This window comes from Phoxinus phoxinus, assembly GCF_949152265.1.
Source record: "Phoxinus phoxinus genome assembly, chromosome: 14".
In the NCBI taxonomy this organism is placed as follows: Eukaryota; Metazoa; Chordata; class Actinopteri; order Cypriniformes; family Leuciscidae; genus Phoxinus; species Phoxinus phoxinus.
The window spans coordinates 16,086,258-16,106,178 of record NC_136889.1 but is presented as its reverse complement, the minus strand read 5'-3'; the positions used below and the strand labels follow the sequence as shown (position 1 = coordinate 16,106,178).

General features: G+C 38.6%; 1 protein-coding gene across 2 annotated transcripts; it reads right to left on the bottom strand.

Annotated features, from left to right (window-relative positions):
* Positions 1–274: 274 nt before the first annotated feature.
* cnnm2a (cyclin and CBS domain divalent metal cation transport mediator 2a) lies at positions 275–19,921 on the bottom strand. 2 transcript variants are annotated; one of them, XM_079636380.1, is made up of 8 exons: positions 18,337–19,921; positions 11,001–11,144; positions 9,273–9,410; positions 8,982–9,151; positions 6,887–6,980; positions 6,449–6,511; positions 3,414–3,592; positions 275–2,519 (listed from the first exon to the last, which is right to left on the bottom strand). In XM_079636380.1, the coding sequence occupies exons 1-8, from the start codon at positions 19,790–19,792 to the stop codon at positions 2,322–2,324; spliced, it is 2,442 nt and encodes an 813-aa protein (XP_079492506.1). In that variant the 5' UTR covers positions 19,793–19,921; the 3' UTR covers positions 275–2,321. The 2 variants fall into 2 exon arrangements, with proteins under 2 accessions (XP_079492506.1, XP_079492507.1); XM_079636381.1 differs by lacking the exon at positions 6,449–6,511.

The following is a 19,921-nucleotide window of genomic DNA, read 5'->3' as shown; positions in this document are numbered from 1 at the left end:
AATTAGAATGTCACAAAATTTCAAGACATCATGTTAACTTGATGTTAACTTAGTCTGCTTGGCCGATTAACATTCAGGACAACAAAAAAAAATTCTGTTTTAAAATGTTTTAGACAATACTATTTAGAGTAAGTATTGTGTAAAAAGTAGATTTGCAGCAATTGTGAGGCTGTTTTATTTGCCATCACTAAATTGCATTATATTTTATACACATCAGAGTTACATCTGCCACAATCTAGCCTTTAAAAAATAAAAATGCAGGCAGGTAGGCATAAAGTTGTCAAACAGTTTTATTATAGCAATTTCCATCTGCATTATATATATATATAATATGTATATTTAAATCTGATATAGCATTTTCTGGTTTATAGTATGTAAGCATACAATAGTACTCTGATTTATGACTGTACAATATCTCTATACACATTCAAGATTGAAAATAGCAGCAGTGTATGACAGACTCAAACGGCATGTTAGAGCACCACAGTTTTTAAAGACATTTCCTCTTTTCTAAGGCAGGCGATCTGATGTGAAAACACTGATCTGACCTGTAGGACATCACCAAATGCTTTAAGTGAAATGAAAGGACGTTCCTCTTTAACAGTGTGAAAAAACTGGAATAAGTGGTCGATGAAGAACAGGACTGAAGCCATTGTTAGCGCTTAACAATCCCTATTTTACATCTCAACAGTAGTTATGTTACTTATTCTACCTCTCAGCCTCATATTAAATTCTGCTAGTTTACTTTTGGTTATTTTGTCCTACCTGTGAGCTCATTAATTGGTCATGATTGTCCCTGCATAGCTGTTGCACTATTGCACTGAGAGGTTGCTACATAAAACACTTCAGACATGAATGTCCTGATATCCAGCGGCTTTACGCTTCTGACAGAAGCGTCTCAGGAGGTTCTGATAATAATAAAAATAATAAAAAATAGCGGATAAAAACATCATCCAGAGAATCGTTCCCCTATGTATCAAGAGTTAGTGTAATCTTGTCATAATAAAACAAAAATAAATACATTAATGCTGAATTATTTTTCCTTTTTCATCTGTTTTAAAATGGATACCTCTTTAACAATCCCATTTAGAGTCCTACATGAATAGCTTTTTCTCTAAAAAAAGAAGTAAGATAAAAGAGCAATCTGAATCTGAAGACAAATATAAGTTACACTGTAAGTTCCTGAAAGTCCTTTACATGTTTTTTTAGGTCCTAAATGCAGCTAGAAACTATCTGAAGAAAGGTAGTTGTGACGTACAAAATGTTTCTTTTAAAAATGAAGTTACATGATTACAACAAAAGCAATGAAAATCAAAAACGTATCGTTAATAAAGAGTGGTCCGACGTACATAAAAATGGAACCAGTCATGAGACAATCTATTCACCTTAAAATAGGTGACGCTGTACCTCAGCGCAATCAGGATTGACGTAAAAAAAAAAAAAAAAAATCTCTCTCTCTCCCTCTCTCTATATATACATATATAGATGAAAAAGGCCCTCCTATGTAAACACATCTGATTTATTTGTACTGCGAATGCTGTACAAAGCACATCTGTACGTGACGTGGATTAACCTGGGCAGAAGAAATCACTGAAATCGTTGGTGTTATTTGGCACAGTCCAGGCAAATACTGTTTTTCCTGCTAATGCGCGTCATATCCGAGGCTGCTGTTTTGTAACAAATTCTCTTGAAGTTATTTTTCCCATTATTTGCCGTCCTTGCCAAATGTCTTTGGTCGTGAGGCCTCTCAGTTCTGCTCTGACAGGCTGAGACCTATCCTGGATTTTCTCGAAAGGCTTAGTGTTATTGATCTCCATCGAGTGTTTCCAAGCCTCCTGGTCGCCGATATCTCACCTGTGGTTGCATCTACTCGGGCTTCCTGGGTTGAATGGAAGATTTGGGAGAGCTCCGTGTCGCCAGGGCCCTCGGGGGCCTCTAGATCTCCTTTGTTGACAGTAACCGAGCGCTGTCTAAAGGCACCATTATGTCTTTGTCCTTCTAGTATCGTGTCTGGTCGAGGTGTGGTGTGGGTCGTCACCTTGCTCCTAAGTGAAAATGCGTGACTGTGTATTTCAAGTGTGCGCGTCCTCGAGCGAGAATGATTTTGTGGTCCCTGACTGATCCGCTGCCTACAAAAAGTGTTAAGGTCATTAGTGCATGCATTGTGGGATATGCGGCCCTTCACATTGTAGTCTTTGCGTACGGTCCCCTTTGAAATCGACCGTGATACGAGTTATGTCAAATGGAAGCTGCCCAGTGTACGAGAAGGCCTCTCTAATGGAGCCGAGCGCTCTTTCGCCATCTCTCTCCGCTGAGGGTGGTTAAATAGCCCCGTCGTTGTGGGCAGTGTGGTTGGGTCTGTGTGCGTTGGTGGTCAAAAGAGTGGCCGACTCATCCAGTTGTCCATCCTGATGCTCTGTGAAGGTCAACTCGATCTTGGTGAACTCGCTGTCCGTGGACTGAGGTGTCTTGTCCATGCGAGACGCCATCAGGGCGTTCTGATATTGCTGGCGGGTCACCTGAGAGAAGGGGAACAAGAATGAATGAGCTATAATTATCCTGGCCTATTTTGGACATTTTGTGATGTAGCACTGCTAATATCTGTAATTATAAAAAAAAAATATTCAAAGTTGCTTTGAATGGAAGCGTCATGCTAATTCAAACTGAGATTTTCAGAGCCAAGTGGATTTCAAATGTTTTTTTTGTTTTTTAACTAAGCCGTATTCTATTGACAGCTCTAGTTTTTAAAAATAATTCAATATTGTTATTAAATATATATAATATTCTATGCTCAGTGTAGTACAGGGATATCCAAACCTGTTTTATCAGCTGAACCCCTCTGATGTAAAAGGTTTTTACATTAATATTTTAAGAATTTAATAACTAATTTGCATGCTTTTACTGGTTCTCTGGTGTCGGTTAATGGTCACATGGCATTTTTATTTAATTTTGTTTTGTTTTATTTTGGTGGGGTTTGAGAACCCCAATTTGGGAAATCCTGCTCTAATGTAATTACAATATACATAGCAAATGTTTAAAAAAAGTCTAAAAAGTCTAAAATATAGTTGTCTTTATATTATAGAAAGTGGGGTATATCATATTTGAGGGTCCTTGGATAAATAAATAAAAGTTTAAAATCCTCTGCACTAAACAACAAAAGTACCACTGGACTAACATTCAAGCTGCATGACGGCCCTGGCTTTGGATACAAGCTTATGCTAAAAATGAATTTAATACGACTGTCAGTTTTTGGCATAAAAATACATGACTGTGTTTAGACAGATATTTACGAGGCACAAAGTGTCTCAAACTTCAGTTGAGGATCTAGAAGGGTTGCAATTCTATGCAATCCAAATAAACTAGTCTGAGTTGAGATTCAGAAGAGCAATATAAATTCTCAGCAGCATTCAAACCTTGATGTAAAGCAGGTCAGAGGCGGCTCTCACGGTGTAGTCCGGCACATAGACCTGCAGGAAGGAGTTGAGCTGGTTGTTACTGCTGCCCAGTGTGGGAGTGACCGCCTCCATCCGGTCACTCCTGTTCAGGGAGTCTGAGTGGTTGAGTCCGAACGGTCGTGGAGGTGACTTATTTTCTGTATAGCAAATAAAGGGTGACATGCAGGTCAGTGGTCAGCTGCTGTGATGTAAACAAACCAAAGAAAAGATGCTTGTCTGATGTTTCATTCATTTTGGAAGCCCTGTCTCTTCTCATGCTGTGGAATGCTTTTGTGTGTTTAGACACAAAAGTTGAGCTTCATTTATTTACAATCCAAATTTACAATGTAGCGGCCATTTCATGTGACTTTGATCTTTCTCTGCTAGAAACCCAGTGAGGATTTGCTTTTGTAGCCTAATAAATCCACATAAATAAGGCACAACAACCATTAGCCAGTGGCTTCTAGCAAGTCAAGTCACCTTTTTAATAAAGGTTAAAACAATATAGATTGTTTCAAAGCAGCTTTACAGTGATAATAGGAAATTACAGTAACAGATTGTTTTGGCTTTACAGCAGCTCTAGAATAAAGTTATTGCCCAGCTAAAGTTAGTTTTGATTGATTCACCTCCGTTGCAAAGGTCAATAGTTATTAACTTAGGGGCTGCTAACACAATACCGTTCTAACAGAAAACCCTTAATACGATCAGAGCTTCCTGGACGATGTTAGGAAGGTTGTTCCAAAGTTTTGGTGCTAAATAGGAAAAGGATCTACCGCCAGCAGTCGATTTTGATATTCTAGGTATTATCAACTGGCCAGAATTTTGAGATCGCAATAGACGTGAAGGACTATAATGCATTAAGAGCTCGCTCAAGTACTGGGTAGCTAAACCATTAAGTGCTTTGTAAGTAATCAGCAATATTTAAAAATGTATACAATGTTAAATAGGGAGCCAATGCAGTGTTGACAGAACCGGGCTAATATGGTTATACTTCCTGGTTCTGGTAAGAGTTGAGCTGCTGCGTTTTGAACCAGCTGTAGTTTGTTTATTAAGCGTGCAGGGCAACCACCCATAATAGCATTACAATAATCTAGCCTTGATGTCATGAACGCACAAATTAACTGTTCCGCATTTGTCATTGAGAGCATATGGCGTAATTTAGATATATTTTTAACATGGAAAAATGCGGTTTGACAGATACTAGACACGTGACTTAAAAATGAAAGATTGGTATCAAAGAGCACACCCAGGATCCTAACCGACGACGCAGACTTGACAGAGCAGCCATCAAGTGTTAGACAGTATTCTAGGTTAGTATGTGAGGAAGTTTTTTGTCCAATAATTAGAATCTCAGTTTTTTTCAGAATTAAGTAGTAGGAAATTACTAGTCATCCAGTTTTTTATATCAGCTATGCATTCTGTTAATTTTGTGAATTGGTAAGTTTCATCAGGGCGTGAAGAAATATAGAGCTGAGTATCATCAACATAACAGTGAAAACTAATGCCATGCTTCCTAATGATATCTCCCAAGGGTAGCATGTACAGAGTGAACAGCAACGGTCCTAGTACTGAGCCTGTGGTATGCCATACTGAACTTTTGATCGATAAGACATCTCTTCATTTACTACTACAAACTGATAACGGTCAGATAAGTATGATTTAAACCATGCTAATGCAATTCCACTAATGCTAACATAATTTTCAAGTCTATTTAAAAGAATGTTGTGGTCGATGGTATCAAATGCAGCAATAAGATCATCGAGTAACACTAATAGAGAGATACAACCACGATCGGATGATAAGAGCAAATTATTTGTGACTCTGATGAGAGCTGTCTCAGTACTATGGTCTAATCCTGACTGAAAATCCTTGGCGATACCATTTCTTTCTAAAAACTGGAACATAGTTGTGAGCAGTTTTTTATTACTACATTTTGTTCTGCTGATAAAACAATGGTTATAATCCACTGCATGTTTGCACATTTTTAAACTTGGTCAGAAAGTGACAATTGGGATTAGAACATCTGCTTAATTCACATGTAATTTAGAGTTTTTAATCAAAATAAGATTAGGTTCTCCACTTCTTAAAGAAAAAGTTCAAAGGGTGTCTGTGGGGAAGCAGTACAACAGTCATTTCACTGGAATGTATATAATCCCAGGGTCAGATGTCTAACTGTGTGGATTTCTTTCATATTTAGAAAAATATACATGACCAATTTGCGAAATATGAAAATTAGTGAACAAATAGATAGCATGTACACAACCATTCAAAAGTTTGGGGTCAGAAATATTATTTTAAATGTTTTTGAAAGAAGTAAAACAGTAATATTGTGAAATATTATTATATTTTAAAACAACGGTTTTCAATTTAAATATATTTTAAAATGTTAATTATTCATATGACGGTAAAGCTGAATTTTCAGCAGCCATCTTCAGTGTCACATGATCCTTCAGAAATTCTTCTTATAGGCTGATTTTGTGCTCAATAATAATGTATTATTATTACCAATTTATCAAGTTGAGCTACTTAAAATGTATGTGGAATCAATGATACTTTTTTCAGGATTCTTTGATGAATAGAAAAAACATTTATTTTTGTGACATTCAACATGTCTTTAAGTTCCCTTGATTCATTTAATGCATCTTTACTGAATACAAGTATTAATTCATTTTAAAAACTTTGAATAGCAGTGTAAATAGATAAAGTGAACAAAAGCCGTTTGTAAAACAGTTTTGATATTTGCAATTTTGCAAAAAGATTTCAATTGATCCATCTTTTGGATGAATAAAAGAAAGATTCATCAACAATAAATTGGGAATAAACATAAACATTGTGTAATTTGCTTATTGGCTCCCATTATGATGATCAGACCATTAACATTTACTTTTTTCTGTAAAAGAAAATGAGGACCCTGGACAGAGAAAACTCATGATGCACCATTCAAATATTCAGATTCTGATGTGAAAAGATTATTCAGAGGAAGGAGTAAAACTGTGAAGAAACGAGTGTAGTACCTGGAGATCCTGCCAGTGATTCTGCCCTGCTCACCACAAAGGTTCGAGACAAGGAGAGAGGAACTGGAGAAGAAGAGAAAGAAAAGAGAGGAGGAGGAAATGACAAAAGGAAATCATGAGGAGGAAAACATGATTTACACAGAAATCCACCAAGAATCAAATGAGTTATCATTTGCATAGTGTGCATTTGCATAGTGTGATTGATTCAAGAGAGTATTCCTCATGCTCAAATAAATCAAATAATGAATATGATAGAAAAGAAAACCATGCATGATTTGGTAGAAAGAGTTGGAAATAAAGATATCAGCCATACAAAAGTGTGTAAAAACTTCAGAGTTGACATTCTCTTTCTTTCATGACCAAAGATCATACATTTTCATCAAAACCCTGACATCTAGCGAGGTATGTGCAATAGGTGAGACTATGCATTGTTCATACCTGGTGAGGACGTTAGAGCCAGCACTCCATAATACGAGAAGGCACCAGCTTCAAACTTCATCCCCTCCTTTCCAGCCTCAACTTCCACCTTCCCCTGTGGGCCAACAGAGATACAGGTTTTTGAAAAGTGGTTGAATGTAAATAGATTTAAACTATTTTAGTTAATTTTCAGTACTGAATCAATTAAGTAAGTTGTTTTAAGTAAGGTTTTTTTTCAGAAAGGTTGTCATTGATTGGCTAAATGACGTGTACGTTGTTGCCGAGAATTTGGGTCAAAATGAGATTCTTAAAGGGCATATTGCAGGTTAGAGTACCCAGTGCGCCAATGTATAGAACAATAATGTAGGAACTAGATTTAAATATAAACATATACTTATAAAACGCTATTTAGGCTTCTGGAGTCGTTTTTGTGAGAAAATTTTACTTCCGCATTTGAAAACCGCCAAACCGGAACTGACGTAGCATGGGGGAGCGCGGTCAAAGTAAACAATAGGAAAGCAATGGATCGCAATGACAGTTCGGACGCTGAGGAAATTGTAGCCTAAATGTTTACTCGTATGACAGACCTCAGCCATATAATTATGTGCCTGATATGAAGCCAAGAGACTCTAGACAGGTCAGGATTAGACAGAACAACGGTCAGAGGAGACGCATTGAGCTGTGGTGTGAGGAGAACAGGGCAGGAGTCGGGTCTCGATGAGAGAACAGTGTTAGCTTATATGTATTCACGTTAGCCGACGATATGTATAACACTATGCTCAGATCACAATATTGTAATTATGTGTCAGGCAATAGCAAAGCTAGTATTTAGACCCTTACCTGCACGTGTATGTCAGCCATTAGGAGACAGTTTCCAGAGAAAGAGGGACATTATAAAGGCTTTGAATGGCCCCATTTGGTGATAATGAATAAAAAAATAATCACAATCACAACTTTCTTACTGTATAAAATTTTTATATGTAGAAACAGCCAACACAAACATTAAAATTCGGAGTACAGATTGAAAATGAACATTATATTATATTATAATAATAATAAGTGTCGGCTGCAGACTTGCAAGACATTACAAGTTTATGGAGGATACGTTAATGAATTAAATTAAGACAAGGCACATTTTGTAAAACAAATGTACAATAAGTGATCTCTGACGGATCCGTGAGCGTCATGTTTCCCTCCGGTGGCCGACCCACATGCTGACGGCGGACCGGGCGACCCGATGAAGGAGCCGGGACAATTTGCACATATCGCCGTCATCATATAACGTAACGTTAACTCATCATATCGCCGGGATTATAATCATGCAGTCTATAGTGAACGCTACACACTACCGCGTTTTTCAAAGCAGACGCAGAAGCGAAGGCCGTCTCTTACCCTGCACAAAACGCACACAAACACGGAAGAAAGCACCATCCTTTTTCTTGTTCGGAAACCTGTGGACTCGATGTCCTGACAGGCCATAATTCACAGTCATTTATCACGATAATTATTAATTGAAATACAATAACCACCGAAAACACACTGAATCACGACCGCTTCAACATAATACCAGCCTATTCTGCACTGAGCGAACGCAGCGCCCGGCAAACAACTCCCCATTCTGACGTAATATGACGCGGTGGTGAAAAAAAAGCGCTTTTTCAACACGGTCAAGGAAACTGTCACGTTTTCTACTAAATTTGTGCCCTTATGTCTGGCAAAACAATTTTTAATCATGCATTTACTCTTCATATGGTATTTTCATACAAGGTTATATATTAATTCTGAAAAAAAAAAAAAACCTGCAATATGCCCTTTAAAGGCAGGGTAGGCGCTTTGTTCCAGAAACATTTTTTGTTATGCTAGCAGTATGCTATATATATCATCTGTGGAAGGCATAGGACCATAAAATGTTCGTCCAATCATTGCATTCAGTTCAAATGCAATGGTACGATGTCCTACCTGCCTGTCAACGTATGTATTTTCATTAAAAGCGAAGAACGAAACAGAATTTTGCTGTGAGTTTATCAGGGGCTTTAGTAGACAAGGTTTGCAAAGGTTGTGACCTATCGCTCAATCCGAACTCATAACATTGAGATACAGCTGAGGATGTTCTGACCTGCAGGATGAGGATGAAGTAGTCCACAGGCTTGTTGCGGTGAAAGAGGTAGTGCTCTGACATTTTCTTGTTCTTGTCATCATATTTGAGCTCCAGGATGACGTTAGGATGTTTCAGCAAGCGCAGGAGGATTTTCTCTGACATTTGAGCTGCACTAAAGGACTCCACCTCTGGAGGAGAAGAAAAAAAACAAGGTTTGACAACACCTTAAGAGTTTGTGATTTATTTGTATTATTATTTTTATGATTATGAATGCAGAGACACATGTAGTTACATGCTGGACATCAGTACCAGTTGCCAGGAAACGCAGTGTGGCCAAAAGAAGCTGCGGAGATATTTTCACCCTCAACTCGTTATCTGTGGGTTTGAAAGCGGAGAAATCCTGTTTCTTCTCCCTATGAGCTATCTTCTTTTTCGTCTTGTTGTCAGCTTTCATTGGGAATAACAGAAGGACATGGTTAGAGGTTTAGATTTGATAGAATTTACATAGCACCAGTAACACCAAGGTTATGGGTTTCAATGACCAGGATGCGGATGTAATGATAATATGCATAGGGGTCAATCAAAGACTTTAGATATACAAAGGTGGTGTATTTGTATTACTATGAATGGGAGAAAGTGAAACATGCATATGTCCCGCCTTAAGTAAAGGAGCCAATCGCTTAGACTACGTTTACATGCAGCCAATAACCCGTTCAAAACCGGGATTTTAGCAATAACCCGGTCGCGCACGGCCATGTAAACACCGGCAAAAACCCGGATATGCTCATATCCCGGTTTTTAAAAACCGGGATATTATACCTGGGGTACCCCTTTTCTAACCCGAATATTTGGTCTTGTAAACGCGTTTCGGCATATCCCCATCAAAATGTGTGTTCTGCGCATGTTCTATTCGCAAGGAATCTTGGTCTTTTGAGTAGAGACGGCGCATAAAAAACCCCCGCGTGCAGTATAGCGGAAGTAAACAAGTCGAGGTTAACATGGCGAGACGCAGCACAGCACCGCACTTCTGGAGCGAGGAGGAGACCAATTTCTTTATATGTGTGGCACAGCTCCAGCTACATTTCCCATCTCTTGCTCAATTTCTCTCCTTCTATTAATAAAGACCACGAGGCACAGTAGTGTCAAGTGCTGCTGGTGGATCAGTACCAGCGCCAAAGCGCAAACAAAGACTATCGCTATCTGCCCCAAACTATTCATTACCCACCTGCTGCTGCTGTTGTTGTTGTTGTCTTTGGATACAGGAAAAAGAATCGGAAATGACGCATTGCGTCTTAATGTTGTCCGTACGTCCAGACGCTAACCGTGCGTCGCCGTTTACATCGGGATATTGTCGACTGATTACACATTCCATGTATACAGGAGTAACTCTCTCTGCTCACGCATGTAAACGGGTTATCCCGAATGTTTCAGAAACCCGAATAGTGACCTTAACCCGACCATAACCCGAATTTTAACAGCATGTAAACGTAGTCATTCACTGTTACTGCTGTTAAAGGAAACAGTCAGTGTTCTTAGACACGAGTTCAGGACTGCGCATTAGCTTGGTCCAGCCTGAAAAATGCATTTTTTTTATCATGATTCAAGCGTTTAGAAACTAAACTTATGATTAAATTTCATATTTGAAATATGACAACAACTGTCTCATAAGCTTGGCGAACAGTTTTGAAAAATTTGATGTTTCCCCATTTAAAGAGATAGGAGCTGCACTTGACCGAAAATGCTGCCCGAGAGGCGTTTCAAAGATGGCCGCCAAGTGAAATGACTAGTCTTAAAGAGACTTTCGGTCTATGACATACAAGAAAGGAAAAATCTTTTTAAATGTCTAGTTTAAAACACTTGTGCACTTGTGTATTTATCAAGAAAAAGGTGCATTCAAGTAATTTTATGTATGAATTGCACTTTAAATGTTTTTTTGAAATACGTAATTGGAGTCCAGCATATTGGGATTGAATAAATAGAATAAACATAACATAAATACAAATGTTTGCTTGGTTTGTAAATGTAAATGTTACTCACTGTATAAGTCTGTCTCGTCAAGAATCTCAGATTTGATAATTTCCTCAATGACGTCCTCTAGCGTGACGATGCCCTGAACTTCATAGAATGGGTCACCCTCTCCTTCATTATTCACTCTTTGGACAATGGCCAGATGGGATTTACCTGCCAGCGCAAAAACAATATACAGTTGAGGATATGAGCCGAGGTATCTCTCATTTCAGATCATATCAAACATGGTGGTCCTTCTGAACCCTCTACAACCATAAATGCATCATAGAATCTCAGTTCTGTTGGTTTATGATTAAAATATGTCACGCGTGCACCAAAATCTATGAGAGTTATTATTTGACAGTTGTGACTATTCAAACAAGAAGTTCTTGGAGTCAGACAATGATCCGTCGCGTTTTCTTAGCAAATCTCTCATGGTTCCACATCTGTTTTCCCAGGACCTCCTCGATAAGCTGCTTAAAAAATTCCTGCCCAGCACTGTCAACCAAAATGTTAAAGAAAATTATTTTCCTGTTTCTCAGCTAGTGATCATTTAAAAGGAATTTTCCAGAGCCGGAGCTAATATTAGATCTGAAATGAAGTTTCCATTCCACTTGGGCGATGCTCTCACCAGCGTGACAGTCTAGCAATCCATTATGTAGGGTGTCTGCATAAAACTTTTCCATAAATACCACTATATACGTACCAGAAGAAAAAAAAAAAAAAGAAAAAAAAAAGAGAGAGAGAAAAGAGGTTTCTTTAAAAACTATTGGGTGGCCAGACCCGAGTTAATGACTGACCGATCTTGGTCCGATCTTGTTCGGGCCTGTTTCATGCCTGTTGGAATCAGTAAGCGGTGCACCAACACTTGCCTGAGGAAATATAGGCTTATTTGCATTTAAAACCAGCATGACTTTTAAAACAGCAGGGAAATAAGATTATTTTGTAAACAAACTGTTTAACAGCACCTCTTTGGTACAGTCTAAACTGAGTTGGTTTTCAGAGGCCGCCCACATCTCTCACCCCTGATCTATCTGATCTTAGGAGAGTTTTAGACAGTCACTTCTCAACACATGAACCATTTAAGACACAATAAATGATCTTTCATCAAGTCAGTACCGTTTTAGCCAAACTGAGAACACAAGTAGGTCTTATATCCAAAGAATCTAGAGAAGAGATTGTTTTGAGCTTCCAAGAAATACCCACACAGTGTCACAAAGGCTTTAACAGCAAATAATAGAAAATCTGGCTATTTAATTTGGAGCATTTTGAGAAGTGTATTCAAATAACAATGTTCTTTCACCGGTCTAGTTTTTATGAGCTCTGAATGGTGCAGTTATGCTGACAAAATGACATTCCAAGTTTGGCATCAGTAAGTTTTTGTTTTTGAAAAAGGCAACATCTATTTGATCAAAAATACAGTAAAAACCCTATATTGGTGAAATGAATAACTGTTTCTATTCGAATATATTTTTAAAATGCATTTTATTCCTGTGATGACAAAGCTTGTTTTCAGCATCATTATTCCAGTCTTCAGAGTCACATGAAGATCCTTTAGAAATCACTCTAAATGCTGAGACAATTGTACCATAGCGTCAATTTCTCAAGGCATAAGAATATGACCTCTTGCGTGAGAAATTAATACACTAGCTTTCTGAGCTTGAGAGACATGACTGTCGATCAAAAAAACTTTCTTTTTTTTTTTTTTTTTACAAATAAAACTCCAAGATGAATTGGAGTGCTTCAACTTTTTGGATCAAGTAAACATAACTTGACTCCAAATGAACACATGGTTTCTAGACAACACATACAGACACATTTTGTACATTCCCACCTTATTTATGGAATGAGGTTTTTCCTTAGATATTTTCCATAATGGAATTTCCCTATAAATAGTTGGTGGGACTGTGGGTGGCACGTCTGTGATGCTTCACTGGAACATCTTACAAATATCACAGGCACTTATCAAGGCAATGTTCCTTTTTATATAGTCCTTTTTTTAAACAGTACAATGACTGTTAATGTAGGTTCCCAAGGAAAAGACTTACATCAGTCCCGGAAATGGAAATTTCAGTGGAGTAAATTCACCCCCACTCCCAGTGTTTCTCCCCCATGGCAGGCCTATGACTCATCTAATAACAGTGCTTGCACAGTTATTTCAAACACAAAATCTGATCAACGTTTGCTTAATGAATTACAAATAATCTCCTCAGACCTCAATATGTCAAGATATTTAAGCTTCCTGACAGACTGAACACTTAAGCGCTCATAAACACGTTAATAAACACTTTAAATAAACTGTTAAAAAATACCCTTGGCTTTTATCTATACCTGGGGAGGCTTTTGAAGCCAAAAATGCACATTTAACAGATAATTACCTGAGAATCAGACTGAAATTGGTCAAATTGAACTCTATTGAGGGCAGAGATGAGCATTACAGCCTATAATAATTAATTTGGCGTACATACATAAGTATTCAGTGTAACAGTGTATCCTTCAGAAATCATTCTAATATGCTGATTAATATGAACATTTCTTATTATTTTCAATGTGGAAAACAACTATGAAACATTTTTTTCAGGATTATTTGACGAATAGAAAGTTCAAAAGACCAGCATTTATTTGATCAACGTAATGATTTCTGAGAATTATTAATTTCTATAATAATATCTTACTGATCCCTATTGGGATTGGTAGTATATATAATTTTTTCCAAATGTAGTATTAACAAACAATATTCATAATATAATACATATAAATATATATTATTAAATCAACATCTTTTCTTCCCATGGACCTTTTCTTGTATCGGTTTACTGCTCAGTTGTAACTGTAACAACAGTGCATCAGTCTTAAATGCCTTTACTGGAAACCAGTGGCTTTGTCTTGTTTACTACACGATTTATGTTCAAATCTGCCAAATGCGCATTGTATTGTCAATAACATAAGCATCAATTAACCCTGTGAATTCCTGACCCTGCTTACAGGATTACACATTCCAACCCCACAACATTTTGAATACAAATACGTCTCATTCCTGAGAAGAGTCATTTTATAAGACTAGAGAAGCCAAGAAAAAAGCCACAATCAAAGCCGTTTACATAACAAGCAACAACTTGAAATCAAGCAATAAAGCGCATCAGAGTACAAAATGCTACAACAGCCAGATATAGTTAGCCTAGAAATACAGTACAGATGCATAAGACCCAAGTGGAAACCAAAAATAAGGATATAAATAATACATAGATATAGACCATCAGAGTCCAACAGCTTAATGGACACTTGCCCTTTGACACATCAGGTGACATCATGCTTTCACCATAACAGCATATCACTACTTTAATGTTGAGTAAATACAGTTTGAAAGGTATGTCGAGTCACAACAAAGAAATGGGGAGAAAGGCTTATTTGGGTGATACGTAGTCCTTTACACAGGAGATGTGGGGGCTTCTAAGATAGGCTTTGTTGATGGACTCAAGCTTGACACTGTACTACACATACCTCAATTGTTGCCCAAATCTGTTTAAGTCTATTTCCTGTTCAGCCACAATTTGTGGAATGTCAGACCACGGTCCTACTATGGTCTGTGTCCACAACTGCATGACAGCATGTTTAAAAATGACACCATCCAACAGCACTTACATCAATACTTGCACTTACATTGAAACAACTGACTAACCCTATTAAGACACACTTGAACTAAAACAATATCATTTCCGCATTTAAATACATTTCTGGCATGGTAATGGATATGACAATGGTGATATGTTTGGTCTTGGCGGAAAAGATCTGCTATGCTGCCGCTGCTTTTAATGCTGCTGCTGTTTATTATTGCTGCTGCTTCAGAGCAAGTACGGGACAAGTACCCGCATTTGGCGCTTGGCGGGTGTTAATTTCGGACCCTGCCCGTAGCAGATCAATACAGGTGGAGCTGGGGAAGGTGGAGGGTTTCTGAAGGCGCGCAAATGCTAATCAAATATTTAAAGGTTAAGCAGCAAGCTTATTGATGCAGCAGGAACCAATCGTCTGTGCCCTATAGAGAATGATGTGATTGCAAGCAGGTTGAGTTAAGGCCATATTAGCCTGCGCCATCTAGATTTTCATGACATAACTTTGTAAGTCACGACTTCATTCTTCTACAGAGCATTATGGCCCATAATAACCTCACCCACTCATATTGCTGTTTGGTATTTCTGTCAGAAAATAATTCACTGGTTCAGACATCATGTTCTGATTGCTCAGGGCAATGGGTGAAAATCACAAGCCAGTGTGATCATTACTCAGTGCCTGTTGAAGGAATGATTCCCTGAACAGCAGTCGTAAAACAGCTTTATGGGATGACTGTGATGTTGTAAAATGAAAGCTTAGGCCTGATCATTCAACAGTCTTTTCATGAACTCCAGGGATCAATGTTATATCGGAGTCAGAGACATCACTGACAGTGAAGTTTAATGAACTCCTCTTGAACAGTCTTCATTGAATCCCACACATCAGAAAGAACAGATCATCTCATCAACAAGGTACCATCTTCAAGGAACATTTTACATTACAACCAATAATAATACTACTTACTGAAAAAATGGAGCGCAACTGGAAGACAACAAAACTTTTCCTCGCAGAGTTTTCTCGCATTTCATGGAAAGAAAGCATGATTGCATAAAGAAAGGCCTTAAAAGCTGCAAGATCTGCTTATTTTTCAATACTTTTAGAAGAATAAACGAAACCCTGGGTATTTATTTGAAACAGTGGCTAAATTAACGAAAAATAAAGCTTCAACCCCAGAGGTTTCCAAGCAGCACAGCAGTAATGACTTTATGAACTTCTTTACTTACAAGATTGATAATATCAGGGAGAAAATTTAACTATGCAACCGTCTACTACAGTATCGCATCAGACAGTGCATTGTAGTCTCCCTGAGGAAAAAAATTATCCATTCATTGCTATAGGAGAGGAAGAATTTTCTAAACTTGTTAAATCATCTAAACCGACAACATGTATGTTAAACCCTATACCGACTAAGCTATTGAAATAGATGCTTCCAGAGGTCATAGATCCTCTTCGTAATATCAATAATTCATCTTTGTCATTAGGATACGTACCAAAAACTTTTAAGCTCGCTATGATTATTAAAAAAACGCAACTTGATCCTACAGAATTAGTAAATTACAGGCAGATCTCGAATCAACCTTTTCTGTTAAAGATACTAGAAAAGACAGTCACAACTATGTTCCTTTGTAGAAAGTAATGGTATCTGCGAGAATTTTCAGTCAAGAAGGATTAGACCATAGTACTGAGACAGCTCTCATCAGAGTTACAAAGGATTTGCTCTTATCATCCGATCGTGGTTGTATCTCTCTATTAGTGTTACTCGATCTTATTGCTGCATTTCATACCATTGACCACAACATTCTTTTAAATAGACTTGAAAATGATGTTAGCATTAGTGGAATTGCATTAGCATGGTTTAAATCATACTTATCTGACCGTTATCAGTTTGTAGCAGTAAAAGAAGAGATGTCATATCGATCAAAAGTTCAGTAACCATATTAGCCCGGTTCTGTCAACACTGCATTGGTTCCCTATTTAACATCGTATACATTTTTTAATATTGCTGATTACTTACAAAGCATTAAATGGTTTAGCTACCCCGTACTTAAGCGAGCTCTTAACCCATTATAGTCCTTCACGTCTATTGCGATCTCAAAATTCCAGCCAGTTGATAATACCTAGAATATCAAAATCGACTGCTGGCGGTAGATCCTTCTTCTATTTAGCACCAAAACTTTGGAACAGTCTTCCTACCATTGTCCGGGAAGCAGACACACTGTCAGTTCAAATCTAGACTAGACTTCTACACATCTCTTTGACCTAACATACACATAACACATTATAGATTTCTAATTCAATGTTAGGATGCATAGATTAGGAACCGGGGAACACTTCCCATAAATCCTGATGTACTTGTTACATCATAAAAAGGATGGCGTCTACGCTAATATTAGTCTCTCTTTTTATCCCAAGGTTTACCGCAGTCCGCCGTATCCATATCTGATTAAGGACCTGCGCCTGGACACGACGACAAAGCAGTCCTGAAGTGTCAACTAGTCTCTCACCTGTGAAGGCCTCCTTCCCTTTACCTCTGTACAGATAAAATGTTGTCGGGATAATTCCGGTTCACGTGGCTACGCGGAAGAGAATTTATAAAGGCTTGTGCCTTAGAACCTATTTCATGGTTTGCGTTCTCGAGCCACTAGGCACTGTATTGTGCAAATGAGTGGCCGGATCGCATTAAGGGTTTTCTGTTAGAACGGTTTCGTGTTAGCGGCCCCTAAGTTAATAACTAATGATCATTGCGACGGAAGTGAATCAATTAAAACTAACTTTAGCTGGAAAATAACTTTATTCTAGAGCTGCTGTAAAGCCAAAACAGTCTGTTACTTTGTTTTCCTATTATCACTGTAAAGCTGCTTTGAAACAATCTATATTGTAAAAGGCGCTAGGCCTATATAAATGAAGGTGACTTGACTTGACTACTGATGCGGAACATATACAAAATAGAGAACTATTGGAAGTGTTAGATTTTATTATGTTACTTTAGAGCAGCGCTTAAACCCTTTAAAGACCCAGGGACCCTCAAAGCCAGACTTCATAATAACGGTCATTAAGAAATTAACTAACATTACCACTTTATAAAATGCTTAACAAATCATTAGTTAGAATACTGCGGAATACTAATACTATGTATGAACATGCTTTTCAAATGTTTTAATTAATATTAATTTATTTTTGAAAGGTGAAAAGAGGGGAAAACTGTCGCCCTAGCACAGTTTGTCAAATATCTTCTTTATGTGATGTTAATATAGGCCTACAACTAACAGTGGTAATAAACCAATAAATAATGGTTAACTTTTGAAAACCGTCTCATATGAGCGCTCTAGCAGTGGTAACTTTAGTGGTAACTGAGCGCTCTAGCAGTGGTAACTTTAGTGGTAACTGAGCGCTCTAGCAGTGGTAACTTTAGTGGTAACTGAAAGTTTGAAAATGTTGTTGAAACATACATTTACACATGAAAAAGAACACATACTTTTATAATAATATACATTAATTATTCAACATGTAATTAAAGATGTAGCTTTAAAATTAAACAATATACACCCCCTTACATTTATAAACTCCTTGAGCATAGTTTTATAGCTGAATTCTTTAACAGTTAAATTAAGGGTGTAGCTTTAAAAAAAAAAAACAATACAATTGTATAGCCTACAACTTTAAATGTTTTAACTCCTAGAGCATAATTGTATTATTATATAGCTGCATTATTTAATCCTTTAATCTTTATTTTTTATATATATATTTTTTTTTTTACCTTTTTTAAACTCCTCGAGCATGGCATCCAGCTTTGTATCATTGAAGACAAAATGCAGAGGGTGGCTGTAGAACTTGGTGATGGTTTTCAATGGCGTGCAGTCATCAGGATCCACAAAGGCCAGGTCCTTGACAAACAGCAAGTCCACTATATGACATCTCTCGCCCTCATACACAGGAATGCGCGTGTAGCCGCTCTCCATGATCTCAGACATGGTGTTGAAGTCCAGGATGGCATCACCAGCGATCATGAAGCAGTCTCGCAAAGGTGTCATGACATCCTCCACAGTTTTAGTCCTGAGCTCCAGAGCACCCTGGATGATGTTGAGCTCCTCTTTCACCAGGTCATTATACGGATCTGTCACCCTGAGCATCTCCAGCAGCTTCTCCCTGTTGTACACAGTGCCTATCTCCTGCCCCAGCACGTGGTCCAGGAGTTTACTGACGGGATAGGACGCAGGGAAAGTGAGGATCATAAAAAATTTAGTCAGGAATATTGTGTTTGCTCCCACAGCGAGCCCATGCCTGGAGCAAATGGCTTGTGGCACGATTTCTCCGAATATAACGATCCCTATAGTGGACACCACCACAGCGATCAGTCCCGATCCTGCGATGTCATCGAGCAGTATGGTCAAAGTGGTATTGACCAGGACATTTCCTAAAAGCAAAGAACACAGAAGGTAGTTTCCTTGGCTTCGGACTGGCTCGATCTTCTTTGCGTAATTCTTCTCCTTCTCAGTCCCGCAGTTTTGGACAATCCGGAGCTCCATGGGATCCAGTGCCATCAGTCCCAGATTCAGCCCGCTGAACATGCCGGACAAACACAACAACATGGCAATAAAAATAACCTGCAGCCAGAAAGGCAGCAGGAACTTTTTCTCCTCCACCACGAGCACTTTAGTGTCATGCCCGTCGTGATAGAACCAGGTGTTCTCGGACCACGAGTCCTGAGCGCCAGGTGTAGTGGCGGCGATGCACAGGTAATACAATTTACTCTTCTCTGTTTTTCGCAGAGGCTTCACGTCTACTTTAATAACCCCAGATGTCTTTCTGTTTACCTCCACGTTAGGAAGGATGATGATATCGGAGGACCGGATGCCGCAGGGATGCGAGGCAGGTGCGTCTCCGGGGCTCTGGCTCTCCGCAGGTGCGCTGCTGCTTCTGTGTTCCGTGAAGGCGAGTTTGGACCACGTCTCGTTGTTGATGTTTTGCCCATAGACCCTAAACTTGACACGAGATCGCTCGCTGACGCGCAGAATGCCTTTGTCCATAAACGACACCTCGTCGATGGTGTCCTCGAGCCGGATGCCAATGATGACAGTCTCTTCTGGCGCGTCTTTGCCATCAGTGCTACTGATCAGACAACTGCTGACAATTAAGAATATAACAGTCAATGATCTAGCCCGGTTCAGCGCCGCCATATTAGAAGTGGGCACTGCGGTCCATTGCTCTGCCATGTTGACAATGGGCAGGCTTTAGTCAATGAATGTAGGATGCCACAGTCAGAGGGAATCCGCGTACGCCTTCATCCTCTCTATAACCGTCCTGACATCAAGCAACAAGGCCGGCATTACTCACCGCGTATC

Coding starts and splice junctions, on each gene's coding strand:
- cnnm2a (XM_079636380.1), bottom strand. CDS start 19,792: ATGGCAGAGCAATGGACCGCAGTGCCCACTTCTAATATGGCGGCGCTG. Junction 6,981..8,981: donor ACTTCATCCTCATCCTGCAG/GTCAGAACATCC, acceptor GTTGGCCCACAG/GGGAAGGTGGAAGTTGAGGC. Junction 2,520..3,413: donor CTGACCTGCTTTACATCAAG/GTTTGAATGCTG, acceptor CCCTTCTCTCAG/GTGACCCGCCAGCAATATCA.